Source organism: Vulpes vulpes, chromosome 6 (genome assembly GCF_048418805.1).
Source record: "Vulpes vulpes isolate BD-2025 chromosome 6, VulVul3, whole genome shotgun sequence".
Lineage (NCBI taxonomy): Eukaryota > Metazoa > Chordata > Mammalia > Carnivora > Canidae > Vulpes > Vulpes vulpes.
In genome coordinates, this window is record NC_132785.1 from 122,485,986 (window position 1) to 122,506,277 (window position 20,292).

Consider the following 20,292-nt stretch of genomic DNA (forward strand, 5'->3'; position numbering starts at 1 on the left):
AGACACGGGCAGAGGGAGAAGCAGGCTCCCTGTGGGGAGGCCAATGCGGGACTTGATCCCAGGACCCCAGGATCATGACTTAAGCCAAAGGCAGACACTCAACTGCTGAGCCACACAGGTGAGCCCTGGCCCTGGATTTCATTTTATTTTTTTTTTTAAGATTTTATTTATTTATTCATGAGAGACACAGAGAGGGAGAGAGAGAGAGAGGCAGAGACCCAGGCAGATGGAGAAGTAGGTTCCATGCAGAGAGCCCGATGCAGGACTCGATCCTGGGTCTCTAGGATCAGGCTCTGGGCTGAAGGCGGTGCTAAACCACTGAGCCACCCGGGCTGCTCCCAGCCCTGGATTTTAAAGAACTTTCATCCTCGATTTCTTCCTTGATATTGTAGAGTTGGGATACAGAGAAGGATGGCAAGTGCCACTCATCGTGCCTCCTGGCTAATTAATAAGCCCTACTCAGCAGAGAGAAGCAGCCCCGTGAACAGGCAGGAGAGAAGGCCACACACACATCTCAGTGTCCTTGGGTGTTTGAAAGATCCTTGCGGGCCGCGGGAGTCAAGGCTGTTCACCATCCCCACCGAAATGTTTGCTTGTTTGTGTCGCTGCTGAACCTGAGCAAAGGGACTGGACCCTGTGTGCTTGGCTTACGAACTCTGGGTTCACATGTGGACACAGAGATGACAGCCGGAAGCCACCTTCCAAATCCACTGGCCTGGCTCCTTTGTGCTCCAGAGGCCCTGACAGGTCCACGGAACACCCTGATCACCTCGGCCCACAACCGTGCTCACCACAGTTGCCAGATCATCCAGGTGACACTCACTCGGGTTCTTTCTGGCCTCTCCACTTGTCTCCCTTCAGTCCCATGGCCCATCCTTCCCAACTGTACACATTCTCGTTTCTTCTGTTGTTCCTTTGATCGCTTTTCCTCCCCAAATCTATAGCCCAGACCCATAGAGGCAACAATCTGAGTATAATGTGCCCCTGTATTTTAGCTACAACCTAGTGATTTCAATTCCCCTTGGAATGTCCAAAAACAATATGTGACTTGCCTTTCAATCCCTGCTCCCTTCTCACCGGCCTCCAAGCCAGGAACCTGGGGATCAGCCCAAGCCCCGGCTTTCCTTCCCAGCCCGCTCCGCACCTCCTGACAGTCCTAAGGGAACCTCTCACACTGGTGCCCTCTGCTCACCCCAGTTCCTGCCTGGGGTCCCCCTCTGCCACTCTGCTGCCTCCCCTCCATCCTCAACATGCCTGCCAGGGGCAGTTTTGCAGAGCTCTGCAGCTTACACTCTTCCTGTGACCTTCTCTCTGTGGGGAGGAGATCCCAAGGCCTTCAGCTACGTGCACATGTCATTATCTCCCTGGAGCACGTCTGGGCTTCTGAGCCTTCGCCCTGGACTGCCCTTCCCTTTCATTTTTAAACATTTTTTTTTTTTTTAGATTTTATTTGACACACAGAGAGAAAGAGCACAAGCAGGGGGAGTGGCAGGGAGAGGGAGAGGAAGAGGCAGGCTCCCAGCTGAGCAGGGAGCTGAAGGTGGGGCTCCATCCCAGGACCCTGGGATCATGACCGGAGCCAAAGGCAGACAGTTAACTGACTGAGCCACCCAGGTGCCCTCATCCTTCCCTTTCAAACAGCAGCTCTTCACCCTTCTTTCGACACTCAGTCTGCTCTACCGAGCTTTCTCTGGTCCCTGAGGCACTGACTCGCTGTACTTGGGACCCCTACTGGCCCTAGGACTGTGACATTCTTGCATCTGTCCCCACCATATGACTGAGGCCCTTGGGAGCAGGAGTGTCTCACTGCGCTCTGTGTCCCCCTTAGCACATCCCCTGCTGGGATGTGTCTTCACATCCTGCGGGATCTGTGGGCCGTATTAGGAGTTTTGTGCAATTTGGGGTTTCTGCGATACCGTCCTGGATTGCTCACCGTTGTATGTGTTCTTCTCTTGAGAATTATGCATGGAGCACGTACTAAGAGCCAGATATAGTGGTAAGGACCAGGGGCAAAATAATGAATTCTGTTTGCCTAGAAGCTGGTTGGGTGGGGGTGGGGGGGCAGAAAAAAAATAAAACTGTGATCCATACAAAACCTCTGAAGGGCTTGGCCCCCAACAGCAGGGAAATAGTGCTGGGCTGTAGGATATAATCTCCGATGCCTCTAAGTGTGCGTCCCGGATTGCACAATACAACACCATCCAAATGTCGTATGGACGTCCATACTGTTTATCTCCCATAATGATGGAAAAATGTATTCCTTTAAAGTTTGTTTGTTCATTTATTTAGGGGCGAGAGAGAGTGCACACAGGGAGGAGGAACAGAGGGAGAGAGAATCCCAAGCCGACTCCCTGCCGTGTGCAGAGCCAGACGCAGGGCCTGGTCCCGAGACTGTGAGATCATGACCTGAGACAAAACCAAGAAGCGGACACTTAACCGGCTGTGCCACTGGGCACCCCTGAAGTTAACTTTTTAACACAACCCCTTTAATGAAGCCACGTGTGTATGTATACCTTGTGTGGACAATCTGATCTGTGCTATGTTTCCCTGACTTCTTAGCCAGAGCTCGTGGAATACAATGTCCCTTTTCTTGGTGACTTGGAATTCTTATACAGGGCTCTTAAGCTCAAGGCATAGGGACACGTGAGGGCCGTTTGCCCTGCTTACATCAAATGCTCCCAGAATGCTGCTTAAAAAAAAAAAAATTCCCAGAGTGTCGGCTGCTTCATTTGTAGAATCTCCTGTTCACCTGGGAGTCACTGCTTCTTCCTGCCCTTCGCGTTAGCCTTTCAGGTTTACTGCTTCTCCTGCGCGGCGACTTAGAAAAGTCAGCAAGTTAGCCCTTCCCTAAAACAACAGCACGCCTTGGAGGACTGGAGGAGTCTTCCTGGAATCGGGCAAGCTGATGACTTCCCAGACACTGTGTGCAAGGACAGGGACGGCAGATGTTGGCACCTGCTGCCCTGGTTTCCTAAATAGACTAGTGCCCCCTACCTGCCTTGCGGGGAAAGGCAGACACTCAGGAAGTGAGTTTCACAGACCATGATTTTCAAAGAAGTGCCTTACTTTTGAACAGGAGCAAAAATCCCTTCGAGTCAAAGGATCTTATTGGCCCTGTCCCTAGCCAGCAGGATGTGTGAGCTATCACAGGGCTGCAGCTGCCTAGGAGTCTCTCATCCGCCACCATACCCCCGTCCCTATGTGCTGTGCAGACAGGTCCCTGCAGAAAAGACAATACCAGGTCACACTGCATACCTGCAAGGGGGAGAGGGCCTAAAATACATCTTCTCCTAAAGGCTTTTCATACACAATTCTCTTGCCCCCCCCCCCCCCAATTTTTGCAAAGCGCTTCTCTTTCCTTTTTTTCTTTTCCAGAATAGAATTGGTTTATAATATAGTCTTTTGTTAAAACCCTGAAGCTCCAGCCGACAGAAATTTGGTAGCAATTAATTATATCTCAGTAGGCTACACTTTCAAATAGTATGAGGCTTAGAATTAATAAAAAGGGACTTTTCTGGCCATAAAAGAAAAATAATTATTTAAAATCCTGCAATTTCTCCCTGTCAGGGAAAACAAAGTTAATGTCTCCTCCCATTTCCAACCCGGCCCCGCTTCTCTGTCAAAGGGGCTGAATTTCCCCTCCTTGGCTGGATGGATTATTGCAGGAGGCTAAGCAACGGGGCCCCACAATGGCAAGATTTAATTGAGGGCATGAAATTATGCAGACTCAAAGGCTGAAGTACAAAGTGAAATTCTGACTCATCCTAAAGGATATTTATGGCCTTGGCAATACATCTTAGCAATCATTCAAAAGAAAACAATGAAAAATTTCCAAATGTTCCTCTGGCTGCAAACTTGGGTGATCATTAGAGGGAGATATAACCTTCTACTAACAGATAAATCTTCAACAACAGGTTTGACACACAACAGCACTGGCTGCTTGCTTTTTTACATTCTGGGCTCTAGGCACCTTCTCAGAAGCTGGGATATAGTAACAGTTAGAGCTATGGAAACTATCTGCTGGTAAAAGAAAAATAAGCACATAATGCAAAACATGAAAAGTATCATTGAACAGAGAGCTGAGGAAAATTCAACATTTTATCACTTATTATTTTTATTTAAGATTTTATTTATTTGAGAGAGAGAGAAGGAGCACAAGCAGGGGGAGGGGCAAAAGAAGAGGGAGAAGCAGGGAGCCTGAAACAGGACTTGATCCTAGGACCCTGGGATCATGACCTGAGCTGAAGGCAGATGCTTAACCCAATGAGCCACCCACGTGCTGCTATTTTATCACTTTTAATCAAGTCTTAACATGGTTCCTGGTTACCACTTAATTCTAAATGTCACCGTGTCGGAGGTTATGATTGGGGTTCTCTTCCTCTGAATCAGATGAGGTTCTCGACAGAGCAAGATCCAGTGCATGCCTGACTTTAAGTGCCTACAGCCAAATTCGTCCTTAATGTGGAAAAACACATGGGAACAAGGGACCACAGAGCTCGTGAAGTGAAAAGCTACGTTGATATTTTTCTCATTGGAGTTTTGGATTGAAAGTGCTGCCAAATCTGGAAAAAAAAAAAAAGTGCTGCCATTTTATTTCAGAGCCTAAAAATCACATCTGTATCCAATACACACACAGCAGGATAATGCGGGAATATTTGATTTTCTGTGGGACTGGCTGGTGATGCTACGATTCAGCAGTTAAAAAAAAAAAAAAAAGAGCTTAGAAGGCAACAAAACACACGGAGGAACCCAAAGTGCTCCAGTCTGCCAAAAAGATGTTACAAATAAATACTGGAGAGAAAACATAATTTGGAGGCCGCTAGGGTTAATGAAAAGTTGAAATGAGGTCATGTGCAAGAACAAAATGGTAGGCTACAAACGCAAGATGATATTCTTTGGGGGATGATTGTTTAGGAGAGGAATGGAGTGCAAATAGAATCCTTTCAAGTCTGCAGCCCTTATATAAAGACATCTTGGAGTCAACGTAACCTTGGAATAGACTAAGCTAGACATCACGAACAATTTTCACAGACTCAGGAAGAGGAAGACAGGAGGGGTGGAAAATCTCAAGGAGAAGGAGCTCAAGTCTGAGTGATGTCAGAACTAGAACCCAGGCCACACACCTCGAACATTCCAGATCCCGGGATGGAATCAGGTGCTGGTGTGGCACCCAGGCTTCTCATAAAGGCTTCTTTGGCGAATTCGTTTCCACCTGCATCTCCCGAGGTTGGCTCCAGACCAAACTAACCCAATTTACAGCACAGCAGTTCTCCCCGTTTCACCCAGGCGGGGAGAGCGGGACCAGTAGAAGTGGACGCTAATGAGGCCTGCCTTCTTGGCTCTAGGCTGAGCCCTCGTGAGGTGGGAAAGAGATTAGCAAACCTGAAGCCACTCCCATGGCCAGAGCAGTATTTATAAACCCAGCTGTCTTCTCAGATAGAGGTAGTTAAGAATCCCAAAGGCATTTCTATCTTGGCATTAGGGGTTGGCAAAAATGCTCTGAGGTCTGGGCATTGCCTTGGTTTCTCAAACATTACACTATTTTTAGGATGGCTGGGGAATCAAGCTAAATCCATGATTGTAGTGATGCTCTAAAATTACTGGAGAATAGTGAAGTGCACCACTGAGAAAGGGCTCGGGTTCCAGCTCACATCTGTGGAACTCTGGGTCTCAAATGCTATTTTAGCTCAGGAATGTTTGGTGGCTCAACCCCCTGTGCAGTCCAAGCAGGCACTTTTCTCTAAAAATGACACTTACAGAATGTGCTGCCTGGCTTGGACCTACCATGTCCCCATCACACGTGCTAGGCACAGAAACACACCCTCTTTGCAGGGACAGAGCAGGGACTTCAAGACTGAAGTCAGGGCATGGGAAAAAAAATGATGCTGAGCATCTGAATAATGTATTGTCTTAGTCTCAACAATCCTGACTCTTCATTGAGGGCTGATATAAAGAAAGTAGCTCAGATTTGTAAGGTTTTTAACCATAGGTTCAATGGCGAATTTGCTGTTAGAGGGGTGGGCAGAAAGGAGAAATTCTGCCAAATATAGTAAAACCTTATCTATAAATAAGCACAGGGAGAAAACATTTTTAAGATGCTCGAGTCAGCATGTGTACACACGACGTGATGATTTGGTTTGCAGTCTAATTACACTTTGTGACCCAAATCCCAGGATTCAAAGAAGTTTCTGTGTACTTCCCACCCCCACCTCTCACTCATGTCTACATGAGAGAGATCATAAACTGATAAAGGTTCCTGACTTATGTGTTCAAAACAACCAAGTGCGTTGGAGTCTAAGTGGGGATTTCTGACAACTGTTACTTAAGAAGTATATTTTTGTCATGCTTTCATTATAGAATTTTTTCTTTTAATTCCAGTATACTTAACATGTAGTATCAGATGTTTCAAGTGTACAACATAGTGATTCAGTCACTGTAGAATTTCTAAAGAGAAACCTCAAAACTAAAATGCCGAATCATACATAAGAGTTTGATGCTTTGGAAGAAATTATTATGAATACCAATGTTTTCACTTCTTTCTTTACTTAGAGTGTGCCATGATCAGGGGGACGGGCAGACAGAGGAGGAGAGAGGGAATCTCAGGCCGACTCCAAGTGGAGCCCAACTCGGGGCTCAGTCTCATGACCCTGAGATCATGACCTGAGCAGAAATCTAGAGACACTCAACAGACTGAGCCACCCACATGCTCTAAATCAGTGATGTTTGGTGCCAACACTCCAAGAGAGGTCTTAAGTCAAAAACAGAAAGGAATATATTCCACATACGTAATATTTCTTTTTTTAAAGATCTTCTTTATTCACGAGAGACACACAGAGAGAGACAGAGGCAGAGAGAGAAGCAGGCTCCATGCAGCGAACCCGACGTGGGACTCGATCCCAGAACCCTGGGATCATGCCCTGAACTGAAGGCAGATGCTCAACCACTGAGTCACCCAGGCATCCCCCACATATGTAATGTTTTGTATTTTTGGTTACTTTACTGAAAGCTTAAAATTGAGACCCACTGTTTTAATTCCCTTGGGCTAGCTACCTGATTCGTCTTCCTGCCCTTGATCATGCTATCAAAGCCGCCCCACTGTGTGTCCTGAAAGAGCAGCGACGTGCTTTCCCATATCCTGAGGTGTCACCTATGTTCTTACACTCTACTGCATGCAGCAACTCTACTTACTGTAGAGTTCGAAAAACAGGCTCTGTATTCTCTCTGGTCAGGGTTACTCATAATCTTTAACCACAGCTCTGTCCTCGGTTTAATAAAATGTCAACCAAGAAAGCCGACTCTGCTTCCAAGCCACGGTTACTCACTGTCGCACGTCTCCGCCGCCTCTTCGGAATCTAAGTTTTGCGAGCTAGTCTCTCTATCCCAGTGAACACAAAAACAGAGGAGTTTAGAGGAGGCAATAGACAGTTTTAGATTTTTCAGGAACAAATTATCAGCATTTATTAAAAGCAAACAAACAAGCAAACCCAAACTTACCGAGGAGAAGTTGGGCGGTTTGGGAAATCATATATTCTCTATGGTAAGTACACCAGATGCTGCTCTTCTGCAACAACACCTGGACTTCAGCACCCCCATTTCCTATATTATTTGTGCTCATGGTGCGTGTTGCTCGGATTTACCTTGAATCCATGAATCTGGTGGGGGGGGGTGAGGGAGGGAGGGAGAAAAAAAAAGATTCTTTAAGAAGCCGATCAATGGGGGATCCCTGGGTGGCTCAGCGGTTTGGACCCTTTGGTCCGGGGTGCGATCCTGGAGACCTGGGATCGAGTCCCGTGTTGGGCTCCCTGCACGGAGCCTGCTTCTCCCTCTGCCTGTGTCTCTGCCTCTCTCTCTCTCTATCATGAATGAATTAAAAAAAAAAAAAAAGCCGATCAATGTACGGTCCTCCATCAGAAAACCATCCCACATCCATAACATCAACAGGATGCTATGATACAAGAGAGATACAAGAAATGTATCATACAGGAGAGGATGATGCAATAAATGTGTCGCCGAGGAGCACTTGTGAGTCTTGAGTTTATTCTCAATTTACTAAGGTTGGAGTCTTGTGCTGAACAGTGACTTGCTAACGGAACCCCCGGGCGGGGGGGGGGAGGGGGGGTTGCTTTTCTGATTTTAAGCCGGAGAAGCTCCAAAAACAGAAGCAGGTCACCTCCAGCCACAATTTTTAAAACACTCTTCAAAATCCCTAAAGATTTTAGTTATTCGCGATAAACACAGAGAGAGAGAGAGAGAGAGAGAAAGAGAGAGAGAGAGAGATAGGGGCAGAGGGAGCAAGAAGCAAGCTCCCTGCAAGGGAGCCCGACGCAGGACTCGATCCCAGGACCCCGGGGTCACGCCCGGGGCCCAAGGCAGATGCTCAGCCGCTGAGACACCCGGGTGCCCCCCCACCCACACTTTGTAAAACTGACGTGTAGCAGCGCTTAGTGTCCAACAGAAAGCACTCCGTCTGCTGAACAATATCTTGACTGCAGAGCTTCTCTACTGTTGGTCGATAGATAACGACACTGGGCACAGTCATCATCACCGTGGCAACAGCACCGGGTACAGCTATCGGAGGAAAATTGCACATAGAGCCGCTGGCCTCGGGGCAGCCATGCCTCAGCTTCCTCCGGGGGATGCTCTTTCTGCGAGTCCGGTGTGCCCCCGGGTACCAGCCACCCAGCGCCGCGCCAGGACTGCAGACCGTGCGTCCGCCCGCCTCCCGCGGGAGCCGCGACCCTCCGCGACCCGCATCCCGAGCCCCGCTCCAGGCCCCGCGGGGCCACCCGGGGCGCAGGCCGAGGCTGCGGAGGGCCGCCCCACCCCCACCCCTGCGGAGGCCGGGACCCCGCGCCCGCTTACCGCGCTGCCACGGCAACGGAACCGGAACCGGAACCTCCGCCTGGAAGTGCCTCCTTCCCGGCGATCCTCGGAGCCCGTCCGGCCTCGGGAGACAGGCAGCCGCCCCGGAGCCTCCCGGCAGGCCCGCCTGCGCCCCGGAGGGAAGTCGCCTTCCGTCGCGTTCCGCCCCTGCGTGCCCGGCGTGACCCTGACGGACACCCGCTGTGTCCAATCAGCTGACAACGCGATGGCCGGCGGCCAATAGTGAGGCCGCAGGATGCGGCTCGGGTTTAAGGGCCGCCCCCACGTTGTCGGGAGGCCGGATGAGCCCCCTGATTGGTAGGCTCCAGGAAGTGCGGGCTTAGCGTTGCCCAATCACGGGGAGGAGCTCGGAGGCGGCCCAATGGGGTGCTCCGGGGGGCGGGCCCTGGGAAGGCTCCCCGGGGTGCGCGGGGGCGAGCCGAGGTCTCGGGCGGCGGAGCGCGGCGGCGATGAGCGGGTCCCTGAGCCGGGCGGCGGCGGCGCTGCTCCGCTGGGGGCGCGGCGCGGGCGGCGGCCTGCGGGCCCCGGGCGTGCGGGCGGCGGGCTCGGGCGGCGACGGCGGGGGCCGCTCGGCGGCGCAGCTGGACGCGCTGGTGAAGAAGGACAAGGTGGTGGTCTTCCTCAAGGGGACCCCGGAGCAGCCCCAGTGCGGCTTCAGCAACGCCGTGGTGCAGATCCTGCGGCTGCACGGCGTCCGCGACTACGCGGCCTACAACGTGCTGGACGACCCCCAGCTCCGGCAAGGTCAGGGCCCGCCGGGGCGCGGCGCGGGCGCGGCGCGGGGTCGGGGTCGGGGTCGGGCGGGGGCACGGCCCACCCGGCCCCGGGGCTGATCCGCGCACCTGGCATACCTGCCGGCCTGGGCGTTCGGAGGCCCCAGCGCTTCACCGGCCCCCAGGCTGCACCAAGAGATGGCTGAGACCGCTCAGGCCCGGTCCGGGGAGAGTGTGCCCCGCGGGGGGTGGGGGGACACAACACCAGGAGGTCCAGGCGCCTTGGGGGACACGCTGAGGATGCTGGCCGGCCTCGTGGATGAGGGGCTGGTGCTGTCGGTGGTAGCGAGGGAAGGCCGGAGTCGCTCTTGTCACAGGCCGGCGGGGTCACTGACTCACCTGGTGCCTGAGGCTTGGGGTTGTTGCTGCAAGGAGGGGGTGGACCCAGCTCTGGGGCTGGTCTTAGTTGCGATCGCTTGCTGTGGGAGACAAAGGCATGAGCTCTGGTTTTTAAAATTTTGCAGGCAGGGCGGGGTTTGGGGGGGGTTAGGGTTGGGAGAGGCTCGTGGGGAGCAGCAGCATGGGGAAACAACCCCGAGGTCCCAGCTAACTCAGGCTTGGAGCTGGAGGCAATAGTGGCCAGACAGGGTGTGGGAGCAGATGCAGCAGGTCTCATGGCTTTTCGCTGGCTCAGGGGAAGGAGGGGAGGCCCCGACAGCTAATGAGTACCTCTTCTGCTGCTGAGCAGCATGCCAGGAACCCTACGTGCATTCTGCTCTTTATCCCAGTGGGGGAGGAGAAAAAGGGTAGAGGAGTGGGTGGATCTGCCCCTTGGTTGGCTAGGGTCCTTGATCAGAGCTGGTGGAGAAATGAGGCGGCTGTGCCTGCACCTCCTGGAGGTGGCTTAGTATCCTGCATGCCAGTTAGAAACCTCCAGGGACAGAGGCCTGGCATCTCCCTGAGCCTGCTGCTATTCTTTAGTTACAGTGTTCTAAAAACAGTTTTAAGGCACCAGGTTCCCTGTTATTATTCTACAATAGAGTTCTGCATTTCGTTATTATGTACCTAGGACCGCTATTCCGAAGTTGAAATGATTGACCAAGGTCCTTCCTCCTTGATGGGACAGGCTGATGTGGTGGAAAGGCTTTGAGCTGGAATCCCACTGCGGTCAGTCAGCTCTGCAACCTTAAGTCGCACGATTGCATTTTCCCCTTTTGCTAATAGGAAGATACCGAAACCAAACTTGACGACTTTAGGAGGAAAAAAAGAGAGAGTAGAACATTTTAGAAAGTGCCCACCATTTTATCTGGCACACAGAATGGTAGTTGTTTTATCATTTGGACTTTAAGGTCTTCAGAGTATTTTTTTTTTTTTTCCTCCCAGATTAATCCCTGGGAAAGTCCTGGTTTTCGTGGGTGGAAACTAGGAGGAGTGAAGGGAGATTAACATTACCAGCTCTATGTGGTAACTGCCCTGTATTGGGCTCCGGATCCTTGTTTTCCTGCTAGAACACCACCCTTTGCTAGGCCCTGGGGTGTTTTTTAAGGAGGGTGCTGCAGCCTTCGCCCAGCAGTGGCTGCTCTGCTTCAGAGATAAGATAGGAGAAGCTACTCTGCACTCTTTCAACCGGGTCCTCGCGACAGGTTCCCTGCAAATGGCTAGTATGGCTGTAAATAAACAAGTCGTGTCATTGATAGCTTGCTTAGTGCATGGTTTTGGGGATCTTTGGTTTGTGGTTTCTGTTCTGCTTATTTTTATCTTATTTTCTTTCTTTTTTTTTTTTAGGATTTATTTATTTTAGAGAGTGCGAGCACAAGGGGGAGGAGTGGAGGGAGAGAAATTAGGACTTGAACATATCTTTTGGGGGGACACAGCTCAACTCACAACACCAATCTTTTTTCTTTTTAACCATTAATTTATTTTAGAGAGAGCGCGGGGCAGCACGCACACAGGAGAGGGTGCAGAGGGAGAGGGAGAGAATCTCAAGCAGACTCCCTGCTGATCGGGAAGCCCCACACAGGGCTCCATCCCATGACCCTGAGATTGTGACCTGAGCCGAAATCAAGAGTTGGACGCTCAACTGACTAAGCCACCCAGGTGTCCCATGTTCCCCCACTTAATATAACTGGAGATGAGGTATACTGGAATATAAGAATAAAGTCGGAGCAGAAATAAGAAGATTTACGCATAGCACTTAGGTTCCTGTCTTATATTTCATGCATCTGCCTTACAGCCTCACGTTCAGGTGTTCAGACAACTGCAGTAGGAGTTTAGCTCTTAAATTTCTTGAGCATTGAGTTTCATCATTTTCATGCCCAGTTTGTTTCATACCAGATTGTTATCTTGGTAAAAATAAACGGGTTGCATATCTACTGAACATAAAAAGTACACCTCTTTTGTTGCTTAGAAAAGTAAACATGCATGCAAGTCTTAAACTTCAGACTGGGGCAGGGTAGTGTGAGCACATTCCCACAGTGGGGATGAGTTTAGCCAGGGTGAGACTTTATAAAACGTGAAGACTCTTCATCTCTTTGCTTTCTGCACTTTTGAGTTTTACCAAGAGAAGCTGACAGGCGGCCTGATGCTTTTGCTAGCCAACGGTACATCTCTGCACCTTTCCCAGACCCAAGGTCACTGCTTGTAACTGGAGAGGGGCTCCTGCAAAATTGCCTTTCCTTTTCCTTGTGCCAGAGCTTTACAAAGGGCCCAAAGCCTGAAGAACACAGACAGTTGCTGTCTTCCTCTTCTGGGCGCCAGGTCCCGGAATATTGGTCCAGAGAGGTCTCAGCCTGTGACCCAGAGAACAAAGAAGACTATGAGGTCTTCCTCAGGTCTTTTATTTCTCCTGTTTATCTGGAATACACACGGAAGGTAGTACCTCTGGGTCCCAGTAGAAAGATTTCAGCATATCCTAATCCTTGTCTTCACAAAGAATATCTTTCATTTTCTGTTGTAAACGTATCACGCTCATTAAAGAAACTTGGAAACGCTGAAAGGAAATTACCTGTAATTCCGTATAAACCATTGTCAACATTTGGATCTAGTTTCTAATCTTTTTCTTTTTTTTTCTTTTAACCACCTTTCAGATCATACATATCTGTGCATAGTATTTTGCCCTCCTCAGAGCAGGCAATATGTCTTATGCAGCTGCCTAAGTACCCTGTATGTTGCTTATGTAGAGCAACTTTCGGTGATTTTTTTTTTTTAAGATTTTATTTATTTTGATAGAGAGCATGTGTGCATGAGTAGCGGGAGGTGGTGAGGGAGAGCGGGAGAATCTCAAGCAGACTCTGTGCTGAGTTTGGAGCTCGACTCGGAGCTCGATTTTGCAACCCTGAGATCCTGACCTGAGCTGAAACCCAGGAGTCAGACGCTTACCCCACTGAGCCACCCAGGCACCCCTCACTGATTGTTTTAATGGGTAAATAAACACTACTTATATTTGTTATATTGTAAACTCTGTTCCATGCTATTGAAAACATAAACACTCTTAAATTTTTGCCTGCACAGATCACCATTGTATTCCTTGAATCAGATGCTGTGTCTGTGGAATGAATAGCCATTATCCTATTGTTGAATGTTTATTAAGCATTTGAAAATATGCTCCGCCTTTTCAGTATCAGGGAGTTTAAGGCAACAGTAACAAATTTGTGACACTTGAAAAAGTTAAATGGTGTCTGGGCTTGTTTGGTGTTCCTGTTATATGCTGCAGATGAGAGTATACAGTGGTACTAACACTGTGGAGGAGTAACTTTCAGTACCGGGTCAAGTTGAAGGTGAGCATAGCTGAAGACCCAGCTGCTTCAGGCCTGGGTATACGGTCTGGAGTGGGAGTTGGCAGGCCACCTTCGTAGAGGGCCAGAGAGTAGACACTTCAATCTGTGTGGACTCCTGTGTCTCCCTTGCACACACTCCACTCTGCCGTAGTGGCATGAAAGCAGTCAGGGATGGTATGTAAACGGATGGGTGTGGCTTGAGTCCCACTAAAACGTTATTTACAAAAACAGGAAGTGGGCCACAGTTGGCCCAAAGACCATAGTTGCCATCCTTTTATCCAGAGAGGAAGACCCCCGCATTTGAGTTACAAGACAGATGGAAGGATATTCATCAAAGCACTGCTTTTGTAATACTGAAAAATTGGCAAGAGAAGATCTAGGTCTATTAGCCCGGATAAACAAACCGTAGTGTTGTCAGGTCCTAGAAAACTAAATTGTAGTTGGATTAGAGCTAGATGTATTCCATATGACTCTATCACAAAGAATACAATGTTTACTCATGAAGTAAGTTGCAAAAAATGTAATTATGGCACAATGCCATTGGTGTCCACAGATGTTAGAGGTGGCAAAACAGTCCCATGTATGGCGGATACACATGTAGTGCAAGTATAGTTCATGGGCAGGAGTGACACGCCAGCCACAAGCCAGAGGGCACCTCTGCCGATCTAGAACCTGGCCTTCGGACTCCCAGAAACCTGGATGGAAATCCAGGCTCCACCATCTACCAGCACTGTGACCTTGGTTAAATAACACCCCTGAGCCTTGGTTTCTTCATCTTTAAAACAGAGATAATTATGCACGTGTTGCAGGATTTGTGCAAAGTGAGGCTATGTGTGTAAAACCCTTAAAGGGTCTGAAATGCAGTGTTTTCAGCAAATGAGTGTTTTTATGCTGCTCAGCAGGATTGATAGCTTTCTTGTGTTTTCCCCAGTTGTGTGTATTTCTCAGAGAAGGCTGGCTGAAGGGCGGCATAGGGGACATCACCGTGGAGAGAACATCCACCTTGTACCTGGAACTGTGGAAATTGAATCCTGTCGCCAGTTACATCTCATTTTATCCTGATAATAAATCCTTGAGGCGTAGAGTTATTCCCACTTCGCAGGGAGGGAAACTGAGGCTAAGTAAGATGAGCAGATTGACCTGAGGCTGCATTTCCAACCCGGCAAGCCACATTTGGCTCACGTTAAGCCAGTGAGTGCTCTGTTCCCTCTGTCACCGGCCTGTTGAGGGTCTGCCTCACTCTTGCTCTCAGCCCAGATGATCTCATGTGGTGCTGGCGTCATTCTCTCAGGTGGGAAGATGCGCTGACATCATTCTCAGGAAGACAGGAGGCCAGGTGACTTGCCCAAGGCAGAATTAATCTGCATCAGACTCCAAAGCTCCTATGGTGAAAATCTACTAGGAAGAAAGAAAACTCTGGTGCTCTTAAAATTTGTTCTCCAAACCAGGAACAAAGTCTGATGTTCTAGAATGTGATGAATTTTGAAAAGTCCCTTCTGAAAATTCCGGAAGGGAACTTTCTAGTACTTTTTTTCCCCCACTCTGGTTTGATGCTTTGGAATATTAATTTTTTTCTGGTGGGGCAGTAGGTATATGTAGCACTGATTTTGCAAGATCACTTCCTTCCTAACTCCCAACCCCTGGTGTCACTCTGTTGACCCAACTCCTGGTGTCACTCTGATTCCCAAATTGAATCAATTTGGTCCCAAATTGAATCATTTTTGTCTATCATCTGTGAAATATGATTCCATTAACATCCATTCTTGGATATGATTTCCTAATTTTCAAGAGTTTCTCTTTGATTTTGACTTGTTTGGAGTGAAATTTCTAAGAGCTGTCACTGTATATTGCAGTTTTTGAAGATTAAAAAGTAAGAGACGTTAGCCTTATTTAGACAATTGTGAATTGATGGGATTCAATTTCAACTTATGTCTTTTATTATTGGAAGTTAACTTGCTTCATGCTACAGGAATCAGTTGGGTATCTGTTTAAATATTTAAACCTGTAATCAGACTTTTTTTTTTTTAAGCTTTTATTTATTTATTCATGAGAGACAGAGAGAGAGAGAGAGAGAGAGAGAGAGAGACAGACACAGGCAGAGGGAGAAGCAGGCTCCATGCAGAGAGCCTGACGTGGGACTCGATCCCAGGACTCTAGAATCACATCCTGGGCCGAAGGCAGACATTAAACAGCTGAGCTGATCCCAGGGATCCCCTCTAATCAGACTTTTAAAAAAATGGAAAGCAGTATTTTTTTAAGGCCTTGATATCAACTGCCTGTAACACTTACCCTAAAACCAAAGAAGCCGGCACATTTAATTTTGATACACTGCCAGCCAGTAGGCACCTTAGCCAGTGTCACAATGCTATCCTGCACTCAAAGGCGGGGTTCTTCTGAGTTCTTGCAATATAAGTTATTAGGCAAGGTAGCATAGCCCTGGGGTTTGGAAGGAGTCCATCTCCCTCACATGTGACTGCGTGTGTCACATGTTCCAGGATGGTTGGAAAGCCCACTTGTTTAGTAGTTTTAATGGTAACAGTTGATTCTGGTGGCATGTCCTCTTCCCCCTAGACTGGACATGTGATCTGCAGCAATAGGAAGTTTAATGAACGAGGCAAGCCTCAAGCTTTGATTGAATGTGGTACTACCCACATGATTGATGAGAGCAAATTATTCTTTTACTTAGTACAGATTTTATTTTTATTTTTTAATTTTTAATTTTATTTTTTAAAAGATTTTATTTATCCATGAGAAACATAAGAGAGAGACAGAGACACAGGCAGAGGGAGAAGCAGGCTCCCTGCAGGGAGCTCCATGCGGGACTCCATCCTGGGACTCCAGGATCATACCCTGAGCTAAAGGCAGATGCTTAACCACTGAGCCACCCACACATTCCCAGATTTGATTTTTAAAAAAATTCTTTTTAGGATTGGTTGTAGGTGACTTCGGGTAGACCTCAGATGTCCAATTTATTTTCATTTTTGGTGTGTTTCAAAAATTGTAGGCACTCACTGAAAGTATCAGTAGATATTCATTGTCTTGGAAGGCTTAACACAATATGTCACTAGCTGAAAAAAACAACAGAAATAAAATCATGCACACAAATGGTTCACGTACACAGTATAGAAGATATTTAAGACTGTTCCAAAGAATTAAAAGAAATTCCTATTTACTTGAAACGTGTTTTAATCCCCACCCTCACGCTCAGTCACATAAAAGTAGAAAAAGATTTGAGGGTGTAACGTACAGCATTGTGACTGTAGTTAATAATACTGTATTGCATACTTGAAAGCTTTTAAGAGAAGAGATCTCAAAAGTTCTCATCATAAGAAGAAACCCTTGTAAGTGCATTCAGTGACAGATGTTAACTAGACTTACTGTGGTGATGATCATTTTGTAATATATACAAATACCGAATTACTATGTTGTATACCTGAAATAAAATGTATGTCAATCATAACTCAAAAAAAAAAGTTCCCCCCCCCAAAAAAGTGTGCTGTTTTGGGCCTTTGAAATGTAACCCTTTCTCCATTAGGGAAGTCTGGAGGAGAAAGATAAAGCCCCCAGTGAGGGGCCTTGTCTAGTGTTGTGGTTTAGAGCAAATTTGCCGTAGTTTTTTTAGAAGATAGTGACTTTTAAAAGAGAAAAAACACATCATATCTTAGGACTTGTGAAATAAATGAAATTGGTGATTTTCTTTGGAAAATAAATGTTTGATAGTAAATGATAGGATATCAAGGACCAGTTTTTGTATTTTTAGTTTGTTTACATGAAAACCACCGCTTGAGTAATTTTTATTTTGCATAGTATTGTATTGTGTTTGAAGAATCTGTTGACTCTTCTGTTTTGTTTTGTCTGCTCCTTGTGACCATTTAAAAATACTTACTTATAGAAGTATAAAAATATCAAATATGATCCATAGTGAGTAATTATCACGTCATGATTTTGATCATCCTTTGTTCTTAATAGGACTAACAGGTATTTTATGGATGGATGTATTTTTAAAAGTGTATCTCATCTGTAGAAAGGAGTAGAATAGTGTGAAGAATGTGAGGAAAGAATAATCTTTTGTCTTAAAATTGAAACCACACCTTCTTCCTACTGTTTTGTGAAGCCCCATCAGCCTCGTGGTCCAGAACGGAACAGAATAATCACATGGCTGCACTGTCCTAGGAGGGGCCTCATCTCTGTGTGTTCAGAGCCTTTTGCACACAGGACTGATCACATACATGCTGGTTGGTTTCTTGTCTGCTGTTCGCTCTTGAGAATGGGGGGTGGGGGGGTGTCTCTCGCACCCCGTGGCTCTGCACCCAGGACAGGGACTTAAAACCGAGTTTCGGACCTTTCCTTGCTTTGACTCAGTCACCACGAGTTCTGTGCTGAGCCAAATTAACCTGCTCCATGGAGAGCCTATCTGAGGGTGTCGAAAGAGATTTTTCTCTGGGCAAAAGAATGATTAAGCATAAAACTCAGTGACTCACCATCTTGATGGCATTCCCCAGCCCAGACAGGCACTAGAAGCGTAAGGTGGGGACTGCCTCATTTGGCCAACTTACATGATGGACCCATGTTAAGTCCATTTGGAAATGAAGTCATAGTGTTGTTTCACCAAATCCATGACTGGCAGATGAGTCGAGAAGGTGGCTTTGTCCATCTTGTGTGACTCCCAATCAGCAGTCCGGTTTCTCCACCATGCGTCCCTGTTGATGGCATGTCAGGCATCGTTTGAGAGCCTCACATACCCGATACTCATGAAAGCCTTGTGAGGTGGGAGTGGAAACAGGTGGATAGTCGAGTCACTGGTATGAGGCCTCACAGTTTGTAATCGGGACAGGTGGGGTTCAAGCAGTGATCCAGTTGACTAAGGCTTCTACTCCTGTGGCAGACATGTCCCCCAAGGATGGGGGAAGCAAGGGAGGGACACCAGGTGTTCTAGCAGGGAGTAGAAAATGTATTCTGCTGTGAAAAGTTCAGCTTGGATCACTTAAATGATACCTAAATGTTCTTTCCCCGTAGGTATTAAGGACTATTCCAACTGGCCCACCATCCCACAGGTGTACCTCAACGGCGAGTTCGTGGGGGGCTGTGACATCCTGCTACAGATGCATCAGAATGGGGACCTGGTCGAAGAACTGAAAAAGCTGGGGATCCGCTCTGCCCTTTTGGATGAAAAGAAAGACCAAGACTCAAAGTGAGGGTGGCCCAGGGCCTCCCCAAGCAGCAGGGGGCTGTTGGTGCCAAGACTCACTTCCAGCAAAGCCTTACCGATTCTGGTTTTCGCTCTTCAGACAGCAGCTGCTTGCCTGGATTCCCCCCGTTTGTAAGCAGCTGGGTGGTTTTAGTGTGTCTAGGGTTGGGGCTGCGAATATTCTATTGTGAACTTAATTACAACCACTGCACTGGAATAATTCAATGTTGTATTATGATATTGTCATGAACAAAATATGTTCTTACATTGTCATTTGCCCTTTGCCTGATTCAGGAGTGAAACGAGGAGCTCTGGAATCATCATTATTCATAAATCCTCTGCAAATGTGTCCGTCTGCAAAGATAATATGTCCCCCCGAATTTTTCATAGCTACTTCTGTTAAGAAAAATGATGGACAAGGAAGAAGATTTGGTAACTGGGGCGTTGTTTTTTTAAAATAAACTGGCAACCCAGGGATACCGTGTGCGAGTTGTTAATTCTAAATAGCAGTAAGTCTGTACCTCAATCTGCTCGGGCTCCTGTAACAAAATCCTGCAGACTTGAGTGGTTTATAAACAATACATGTTTATTTGTTATAGTTCTGGAAGCCGGAAGTCCAAGCTCAAGTCTCTAGCAGATTAGGTGTCTGGCAAAGGCTATGCCTTGGTGCATAGATGACCTTTCTCACTGTGTCTTCACGAGGAAGCTCTCTGGGCTCCCTCTTAGAAGGGCACAAATCCCGTTCATGAAGACCCTGGCCTCATCTCCCCTCCCCAACCCACCCCCCCAAGACCACCATTCTAGGGGGTATGTGTCAACATAGGAATGTTGAGATACAGACATTTAGTCTGTAGCAGTCTAAGGATGTTTAGTGCTTGTGACCTTTCATTTGTAGAAGTTAAGAGTGATTCTCATGCTCTTCTGTTAAATTTGACATAGAAATTGCCATCAAGCCAGGGTCTAATTTCTTGGGGGAGGTAAGCGTTGTGAATGTTCAGTGGTGGTGACAGTCCAGTTGGAGGCCTGAGTGTGGTGCCCAGAAGTGAAGTGGCTGAGGCAAGGGGAGGCAGCCCCGCTCGCCCACCTCTGAAATCTGGTGCTCAGCAAGCTGCACTGCTGTCATATAGGAAGAAGTCACTAGCAGTCTTCCAAAGAAAGGACTCCACTGAGCATTGTATTTCTTAAAAAGTACAGTCTTTACACAGTCCTATGTAGAGAAAATCCTAAAGACTCCACCAAAAAACTACTAGAACTTATAGAGGGATTCAGTAAGGTCAGAATATACAAAATCCACTGCATTTCTATGCACTAATAGTGAAGCAGCAGAAAGAGACGTTACGAAAACAGTCCCATGTACAATTGCACCAAAAATAATAAAGTACCTAGGAATAACACTTAAGCAGGTAGGTGAAAGATTTGTGATCTGAAAATTCTAAAACATTGATGAAAGAAATTGAAAACTCAAACAAATGGAAAGACGTGCGCTTACAGATTGGAAGAACAAATATTGTCAAAATGCCTACGCTACCCAAAGCAATCTATAGATTTAAAGCAATCCCTGTCAAACTAATAGAATTTTTCACAGTATTATAATAAAAATCCTAAAATTTGTTTGGAACCACAGAAGACTGAATAACCAAAGCAATCTTAAAAAAAAAAAAAAAAAAAAAAAAACCCTGGAGGTATCACAATTCCAGATTTCAAGTTATATTACAAAGCTGTAGTAATCAAA

At 47.3% G+C, this 20,292-nt stretch overlaps 1 protein-coding gene, 1 long non-coding RNA gene and 1 other non-coding gene across 3 annotated transcripts; 1 reads left to right on the forward strand and 2 right to left on the reverse strand.

Annotated features, from left to right (window-relative positions):
* Positions 1-4,089: 4,089 nt before the first annotated feature.
* Positions 4,090-9,170, reverse strand: LOC112907344 (uncharacterized). Its single transcript, XR_003232756.2, has 4 exons — positions 8,863-9,170; positions 7,495-7,652; positions 5,124-7,375; positions 4,090-4,562 (listed from the first exon to the last, which is right to left on the reverse strand). It is a non-coding gene; the product is annotated as an uncharacterized lncRNA (long non-coding RNA).
* On the reverse strand, positions 8,428-8,705 carry LOC112907375 (small Cajal body-specific RNA 13). Its single transcript, XR_003232762.1, has one exon.
* A 138-nt stretch (positions 9,171-9,308) lies between the features above and the next one.
* GLRX5 (glutaredoxin 5) lies at positions 9,309-19,037 on the forward strand. The gene is made up of 2 exons (XM_072762242.1): positions 9,309-9,627; positions 18,389-19,037. Exons 1-2 carry the CDS (start codon positions 9,333-9,335, stop codon positions 18,565-18,567), a joined length of 474 nt encoding a protein of 157 aa, XP_072618343.1. The 5' UTR covers positions 9,309-9,332; the 3' UTR covers positions 18,568-19,037.
* The last annotated feature ends 1,255 nt before the right edge of the window (positions 19,038-20,292 follow it).